Source organism: Cyprinodon variegatus, unplaced genomic scaffold, assembly GCF_000732505.1.
Source record: "Cyprinodon variegatus isolate N-32 unplaced genomic scaffold, C_variegatus-1.0 Scaffold2206, whole genome shotgun sequence".
NCBI classification, from domain to species: Eukaryota; Metazoa; Chordata; class Actinopteri; order Cyprinodontiformes; family Cyprinodontidae; genus Cyprinodon; species Cyprinodon variegatus.
Genome location: NW_015152659.1, coordinates 19687 through 28310, shown reverse-complemented (window position 1 = coordinate 28310; position 8624 = coordinate 19687). Strand labels below are relative to the sequence as shown.

General features: G+C 36.7%; 1 protein-coding gene across 1 annotated transcript in view; it reads right to left on the bottom strand.

Moving 5' to 3' along the window:
- Window positions 1-907: 907 nt before the first annotated feature.
- The window catches only part of LOC107080671 (structural maintenance of chromosomes flexible hinge domain-containing protein 1-like), a gene marked incomplete at its 5' end in the record, with an annotated part of 26786 nt that continues 19069 nt past the window's right edge, over window positions 908-8624 (bottom strand). The window contains 9 exons of the mRNA XM_015368879.1: window positions 908-922; window positions 1086-1156; window positions 3487-3655; window positions 3723-3793; window positions 4060-4181; window positions 5705-5886; window positions 5959-6078; window positions 6165-6250; window positions 8100-8153. Of these exons, the coding sequence (XP_015224365.1) occupies window positions 908-922; window positions 1086-1156; window positions 3487-3655; window positions 3723-3793; window positions 4060-4181; window positions 5705-5886; window positions 5959-6078; window positions 6165-6250; window positions 8100-8153 (890 nt within the window). The remainder of the gene's footprint in view (window positions 923-1085; window positions 1157-3486; window positions 3656-3722; window positions 3794-4059; window positions 4182-5704; window positions 5887-5958; window positions 6079-6164; window positions 6251-8099; window positions 8154-8624) is intronic.

Genomic DNA, 8624 nt, shown 5'->3' with positions numbered 1-8624 from the left:
ATTGGGGTTTTGAGTGATGAACCAGGCTGGGAGTTTTAAACGCCTCAGGAATCGTTGTTTAGTGTATGATAGACTGACTGTATATGGAACTTAGGTGGCAACAATCACTTCAGGGTGTCGGGTCAGGACCCTTTAGAGATGTTCAGGTGCTTGCAGTAAGAAGAGGCAGACTCCTTTAATCAGATTGGATTGATTTATCAGCACTTAAGGATCTGTTAGGTGTTTGTGTGTGGTTTCTGAAATACAAACACACACTAAAGATTCAGAAAATATAAAATAAAATAAAACTTTTAACTTTTTTACATTTAGAGCTCATTTGTTGATTCAGATGATTAGGTGCATAGGTCATTTAGAGACCTTTTTCATGATATGCTAATTTTGTGAGATAGGAATTTTGGGTTTTCATGAGCTGCATGCCAAAATCATCTGTATTAAGACAATAAAAGACCTGAAAGATTTCAGTTAGTGTGCAATGAATCTAAAATATATGAATGTTTAAGTTTTATCATGATATTATGAAAAATAATGAACTTTATCACAATATGCTAATATTTTGAGAAGGACCTATAAATGGCTCTCAGTTACTAGAATTTCAAAAATAACAAAAGGAACACTACAGAAAAGTTTGCATAAAGACAAAGAAACTACTTCAATGAGTGTTGAGAGATCAAATCAACATCGAGTAAATGCTGTTTGCCAAAGTGCTGCACACACAAATACAATTCGAAAGTCCAAAAATAAGCAAAGAAAAACAAAAAAGTATATCAAATATAACAGTGCATAAAGACAGAGATGCCATAGCCCGAGTTCAGCTAAAATCTTTCTGGACTGTCCATAGATTTCTTTCTGGGACGCTTTGAAAGGATCACAGGCGACTCCAAGCTTCCAGAAGCTCGTTTCCCTGGTCTCACTGATACGGATTCTACAAATCAAAAAGAAAATGTTGTTTGTGTTACACAGAACTTGAAATAAATCAAATCACTAAAGGGGAAAAGCATACCAAGTTCTTTCTCAATCTCTCCTAGCTCCTTATCGATTTTGTCTTTCTCTGTGTTTTTTTGGAGCATTTCATCGAACCTTGTTACCTTGTGGTCATTAAGCTCCTTTTCTGCTTCTTCCTTTTTCTCCACTAGTGCTTGGTACTCACGAAGCGCATCTGAAATAAATTAATATTTTAAAACATGAATGTTTACAGACACATACACACAGATTTATCATGGATATATAAATCTAATTCCTATTTAATCATCTTAGGACTGGATAGTAATTGGACAACTGAAATATTCTAAATCTTTGGTCTGTTATTTTATTCCTGATCAGCAGCTATATTGTTCCTGATTATGAAATTATCAATCCTAATTGTTGAGAATGAGTTCACTTTTTTCCCCACATTTGAACTGATCCTTAGGGCAAAACATCTTTACCCCAGTTGAACAAATTATAATGTTCCAGAAACTTTTTGGTTCATTCTGATTTGCTGCTACGCTGTATTGTACGGTGGCCGGGAGGTGCAAACCAACATTACAAAATCTGAAAAACTTTTACAAGTCACAAAAAAAATAATCACTTCAGAAAACAAATTTACATTTAAAAAACACTTTTACAAGTTCCAAAACAAATTATCATTTCAGGAAACAAATTTACATAAAAAAAATAAAAAAAACATTCAAAAGACTTTTACAAGTCCCAAAACAAATTATCATTTGAGGAATTCAACCGGAAAGGGTAGGTACTAATGCCGAGGCTGAACCGGTCTTGTGGGAAATTCCCCCTGTGTCGGGAGCGCGCATTGCAGCCAGAGAGGCATAGGATTTTTTTGTTGATGGTCAGAGGAATAAAGCACAGTTAAAGATTTGCATGTACATGAATTTCTTCCCATGTTATGGAGGGGAACAGAGTATTTCAGTCAGCTGAAACATCCATTCTCTCCTCTCCTCCTCCCATATCTTTGGTAAATAAAGAGCAACTGTTTTTCCATTTTCTCTAAAATTGACATGTGTGATATCTTATACTAGAAATGTCCTTAATCCACCAATCTGTCATGTTTTACATTACAAGGGGATTAACCAGAAATTCTACACTCTCATCTTCGCAGGACGTCTTAATTAGTGTGCCCTGCTATCAGCCAGTTACCATCCTCTTATATCAGCAATGAAAAATTAAAAATACACTTTAATTAACTGACGTTTATTTCTGTCAGGCTGAAGGAACAGAAGTTGGAGAAATACAGATTCTCTTGGCGTTTAAAAAACCCCAACACAAAACAGCGTAAGAAGACCTCTTTAATGTATTTATTTTACAAATTTGTAAAAAGGAACCTGTAAATGTGTTTTTTAAAATGTAAATTTGTTTTTTGAAACGATGATTTGTTTTAGAACGTAAAAGTTTTTTAGATTTTGTACTGTTGGTTTACACCTCCCGGCCACCGTAGTATTGTGGTATTTTCCAGATAAGAGTTTTTCACAGCAAACTTTCAAATAATTAACACTTTCTAATGATCATGGATCAAATGCATTCTACCAGCAGCACTTAGTAGCTACTGTACCTAAGAAATAAAGATCCGCAACCTTTTTCATCAACAGATTGAGTCATCAGCATGATTGAGTTTTCTAATTATACTGCCACTTGTGGCACAAACGCAGAACTGCAGCACTTTTTGGATCATTCTTGCAGCTGGCTCTTCAGGTTGTTTTTTTCTTTCTACTTTTCACCTTATGTTGAGTTGCTATTGGTATCTGAGTTGAGCTGGATCCCAGTCGCTTCTGAATATCCACATAATCCATCTTGAATTTAACACTTCAATTGGTTTGACCCGTTTCACAATGACGGGCTTGACATCACATCTGCCGAACATCCTCCTGAAGTACATCCAAGAAAAATAGGCTACAGGCTTAAAGATGTATCGGCGTAGAACAACTGAGGTGTCAGTCTGTTCATCAAATGATGTTTTAGTTGTAAAAGGTCAGATAAAAAAAAGAATATTGTAAAGATATTTTTTACAAAATGTCTCGTAAATGGTGAAAGTAAAAAGTGCTGCAAGTAGCAATTATTTTGCAAATGATTAATCTTTTAATAATTTTTTCGATTAATAATCGGATAGCCAAAGGTTCCTTCAAGAAGAATTTTTATGAAATTAAACCAAGTGAAACTGAAACTTTTCCACAATAGTTTTGTATGGAGCATATTGACACACAAAAATGTTTTGTTTTCTTTTAAATGCAAAAAGTTTTTGTTATATTTTTGTTTTTTACTAGCTTTGTATAATTGCTGCTGAAACTGGGCTGTTCTGTCACCTAAAGGCACTATTAAGAGTCTCTACACTCCATTTAACAATTAATGGATTACTAAATTAGTTGACTATTATTTTTATAATCGATTAATCATGATTAAATCCAATTGTTTCAACCCTAAAAAATAAAATACCAGGCTTTCACAAATATTTCAGGATAATAGGCAAATAAAGAAAGCTTTAGCATGAGCTGTCACCTATTTGATCTTTCAGTGTGTAGTAGTGTGGTGGTAGAGGAGCTCCAAACACTTTTAACTGGTCAATTGATGGTGCTCTGTTGTTTTTCCCTCCGAATTTGCCCCTGCCACTGACCCTGTCTCCCTTTCGGGTCAGTATGGTAGGACAAAATATCCCCTTCTCCACAACCTGCGAACAGCAACACATTTAAGCCGAGGCCGAGGATGACACAACTTTGTAAGTAAAAATCTCTCACCTCTTTCCTGTAGTTAGTGGCTGAGTTCAAGTCGTCCATCAGGATCGTGTCGCCGAGGAGGTTTTTAAACACTGGTAAGGCAACAACAGGGATGCATTCAGAGACTGGATAATACCTTATTAGAGTTTATCCTCCAAAGTAAAGTAAACATAAACCTAAATAAATCATATTCAACAACTTTTTACTTAATTAAAAGATGCCTAATTTCTGTTTAAGATACAAGAACCCTTAAAAAGGACTTCAAATTTGTCTGGAAATCAAAGTAATCTCTAGACATAAATAATAAATCTAAAGTGGTAAACAAGCAAATAACATGAAGCAGAGAGAAACTTGTCACCTTTTGTCAGTTTATCTGGATCACAACTCTCTTTGTAAGGATAAATCAGCAGGTCCTTGGCAAAGACTGGGTTCCCAGTAGGTCTGAAAAGTTCTCTGCCATATTTTATGTGTGGCAGGGGTCTGCAAGATATTCAAAACCTTTACTGAAAAGGGAATTTCAAATTAACATATATCCATGGATTCTCACTCTCAGCTTTGCAGAAGAATGCACATGAACATGTTTTTTTGACATTTCTGGAAAAAATATCTTAAATTTGATGCAGGCTTAATGTTTTTTGGTGATCAAGGCTTTTATCCCATAAATATCAGACAGGAAATTGTCTAGAAAGATAAAGAGGGAAACACACAGCAACATTCTAACTATTAAATCAAACCCAGGAAAAAGTGATCTTAATACCTTTATTGGGAATTTAGATGTGTTTAAAAATCCTAAAATGATTAATATTTTGTTTAACTATTTTCTTAGTTTGTCACTTTTAAGAATGTCATTTGTTGTCATTATAGTCAGGTGATTATATCTTGCGACAACATATTGTAGTTAAATTAAAATATTAGATTCTAACTCACTAAATCTGATGGTAAACCACTTGTGTTTTCCATGTTAGTGGTTCCAAAATGGTCAAAAATATTACCTTTGTCACTTTACACATATTGCTGTAAAGGTAAAATATAGGCAGAAAAACAGATTTTATGAGTGTTAGATAAGAGAAAATATTTCACAAAAGACAATTTTCTTTAAATATTTTTAACAATTTGTCTCCCCCTTCTGGTAAAGGAGCAATAATCCATCCATCCATTTTCCATCACACCTATCCGAAGTGGGGTCACGAGGGGTACACCCTGGACAGGTCGCCAGTCCATCGCAGGGCAACATAGAGACAAACAACCATTCACACACACACTCGCCCTTAAGAAACATTTAGAGAAGCCAATTAACTTAACAGTCATGTTTTTTGGACTGTGGGAAGAAGCCGGGGTACCCAGAGAAAACCCACGCATGTTTAGGGAGAACATGCAAATCCCATGCAGAAAGACCCTAGGCTGGGGATCAAACCCGCAACCTTCTTGCTGCAAGGCAGCTGTGGCTAGCTGTCTTGTGCTACCTGAAGAAAAAAATGCACACAGCATGATACTGCCATGGTGTTTCTATGTAATCTTAACCACTGGTCAGAGCATAAACACACACATCAAGCAGAGCTTTTCCTATGGCAACCTGAAGCTGGAAAAAAGGCTTATTGTAGAAAAATATAATAAAAGGGCACTTAGCCAAAGGTCTTATTTTATATCCACACTGACAGCTAGTCTACCTAGAAATATCCTATCCCTTCTCAGGGAGTTGGGTTTAAAGAACCAAAGCTGGGTGTGGATGTGGGTCAAAGTACAACTAGAAACCAGTACATGACCACAAACACCAACTCTGGCTGCTTTCCTTACAGCGAGGTGAATTCTACAGCACATACATTAGTGTGATGCTTAAATTTTACTCCATTCCTAATGTAAATGTATGTACTAAACTAAAATAGTTTAAAACTGTACATGAATACTAAATTTGAGTCTAGAGCCATCAAAGTGGCAACATTTATTTAACAATGCATTCTAAATAAGATTCAGTCTACGCGTATTTTTACTAAATATTGTTTTACCGGCTTCCTTGGTGCAAAAGAATGCTGTCGAGAGGCATGACCTGCTGGTTGCCCTTTGTTTTTTGGTGGAGTTTCTGAGCTGCTGGTGTTGTGGTGGTGATGACGCAGTCCATGTCTCCCTGCAGGTGCCAGGAGATAACCCTTGCAGCATCATCATCAGCAACAAAAGCCAAGTGGCCAACCTGCAGCCAGCAAGACAACGCATATAGACACAGACCTCAAAAGGAATACTGCTTTTAAATCTCCCTAATCACCATTCCAAGAATATCCGGCCCACTGAATTGGTTAGGAATGGAACAAACTCTTCTGATGCTTTTCTCTATGTTTTCAACCTCTACGTTCTTCTGTTTTAGATGTTCTGCAATGTCTTTAATCTGAAAAAAGATAACATACATGTACTATTGAAAAAATACAGGAGAATACAATTAAACACAAAACTGTGAAAAAGACAAGGACTTACCGATAACTGGTGTTCTATTTTTAGGCCTTTGTGTTTCAGCCCATTTCTGAAAGAAATCTCTTTCTCTGTTGTGTCTTTGACCTCATCTAGAGTAAAAATAATATTTTAAGCTACAGTATGAACAGAAAAAGGGAGCAGAAATCATATCAAAAAACAGAAGGAATGCTGGTATCTTAAGAAGGGCCAGTCTATTTCAACTATGAATAAACATACCCATTCATAAAAGACATTTTAGTGAAACCTTCTTGTGGAAAGCATACAGTCATGGCCAAAAGTATTGAGAATGACACAAATATTATATTTTCACATGATCTGCTGCCCTCTGGTTTTCATTTGTGTATGTCCGATGTTGTCATCACATACAGAAATACAATTGCAATCATATGATGAGTAACAAAAGCTTTTAATGTCAGTTAAAATGAATTAATGCAGCAAGTCAATATTGCAATGTTGACCCCTCTTCTTCAGGACCTCTGCAATTCTTCCTGGCATGCTCTCAATCAACTTCTGGACCAAATCCTGACTGATAGCAGTCCATTCTTGCACAATCAATGCTTGCATTTTGTCAGAATTCCTAGGTTTTCGTTTGTCCATCCTCTTGATGATTGACCACAAGTTTTCAAAGGGATTAAGATCAGGGGATTTTCCAGGCCATGGACCCAAAATCTCTCTGTTTTGTTCCCTGAGCCAGTTAGATATCACCTTTGCTTTATGGCAAGGTGCTCCATCATGCTGGAAAAGGCATTGTTCATCACCAAACTGCTCTTGGACGGTTGGGAGCAGTTGCTCTCGGAGGACATTATGGTACCATTTTTTATTCATGGCTGTGTTTTTAGGTAAGACTGTGAGAGAGCCGACTCCCTTGGCTGAGAAGCAACCCCACACATGAATGGTTTCAGGATGCTTTACAGTTGGCATGAGACAAGACTGGTGGTAACGCTCACCTCTTCTTCTCCAAACAAGCTGTTTTCTAGATGTCCCAAACAATCGGAAAGGGGATTCATCAGAGAAAATGACTTTACCCCAGTCCTCAGCAGTACACTCCCTGTACCTTTTGCAGAATATCGATCTGTCCCTGATGTTTTTTTCCTGAAGAGAAGTGGCTTCTTTGCTGCCCTCATTGAGACCAGGCCTTGCTCCAAGACTCTCCGCCTGACAGTGCTTGCAGATGCACTCACACCTGCCTGCTGCCATTCCTGAGCAAGCTCTGCACTGTTGGTAGCCCGATCCCGCAGCTGAAACACTTTTAAGAGACTTTTAAGAGTCCTGGCGCTTCCTGGTCTTTCTTGGGTGCCCTGGAGCCTTTTTTGGCAACAATGGAACCTCTCTCCTTGACGTTCTTGATGATGTGATAGATTGTTGACTGATGTAAAATCTTTCTAGCTGCGATTCTCTTTCCTGTTAGACCATTTTTGTGCAGTTTAATGATGACTGCACGTGTTTCTTTAGAGATAACCATGGTTCACAGAAGAGAAACAATGATGCCAAGCACCAGCCTCTTTTTAAAGTGTCCAGTGGTGTCATTCTTACTTAATCATGACAGATTGATCTCCAGCCCTGTCCTCATCACCACCCACACCTGTGTTAATGGAGCAATCACTGAAATGATGTTAGCTGGTCCTTTTAAGGCAGGGCTGCAATGATGTTGAAATGTGTTTTGGGGGATAGAGTTCATTTTCTAGGCAAGTATTGACTTTGCAATTAATTGCTGTTACGCTGATCACTATAACATTCTGGAGTATATGCAAATTGCTGTTATAAAAACTGAAGCAGTAGACTTTGTAAATATTAACATTTGAATCATTCTCAAAACTTTTGGCCATGACTGTACAGCCCATAAGGTAAACAGTAATATAAAAAATATCTTACTTTCAAGGGAAGCCTTTTTTTCACTAATTAAATTTAATGATTTCCTGGTTTCTTTAATAGCTTCACTCAGCCGATCCTTTCTCTTCAGCAGTTCACATCTTTTTTGGTGGTTCTCAGCATCTTAAATGTCAAGAGAAAGACAAAAGTCGTGAATATCAGGAATTTATATCAAACATAACTTTTATTTTTACAGTATAATTGCTCATTCAGGTTTAACTATACTTTTAGTGTGGCAGAATAGGTCTACATTTGAATTCTGCTAATTATTTGCTTTAAATCTTTAAAAGATGATGGCTTTGTGTATAAAGCTGAAACCTACAACTCACAAATCAATCTTGCTATGCATTTACACTGAATTGATAATGAATATTATCAGTAATTATAATTGGAAATTATAATTAATTATGCATTTTGAATTAATCGAATTTAGCCAAGTTAATTTATATAAAACAATATACTTTAGATGATTGTGCTTAGCAACTAATAGGCTTTAATGATTACAATTAACAGTTGAGATTGTCAATCAACAAGTAATTTATCAGCACAGTCGTAGTTTAACACAGTTCTCTGCAACTTCTCTAGCATCACCCA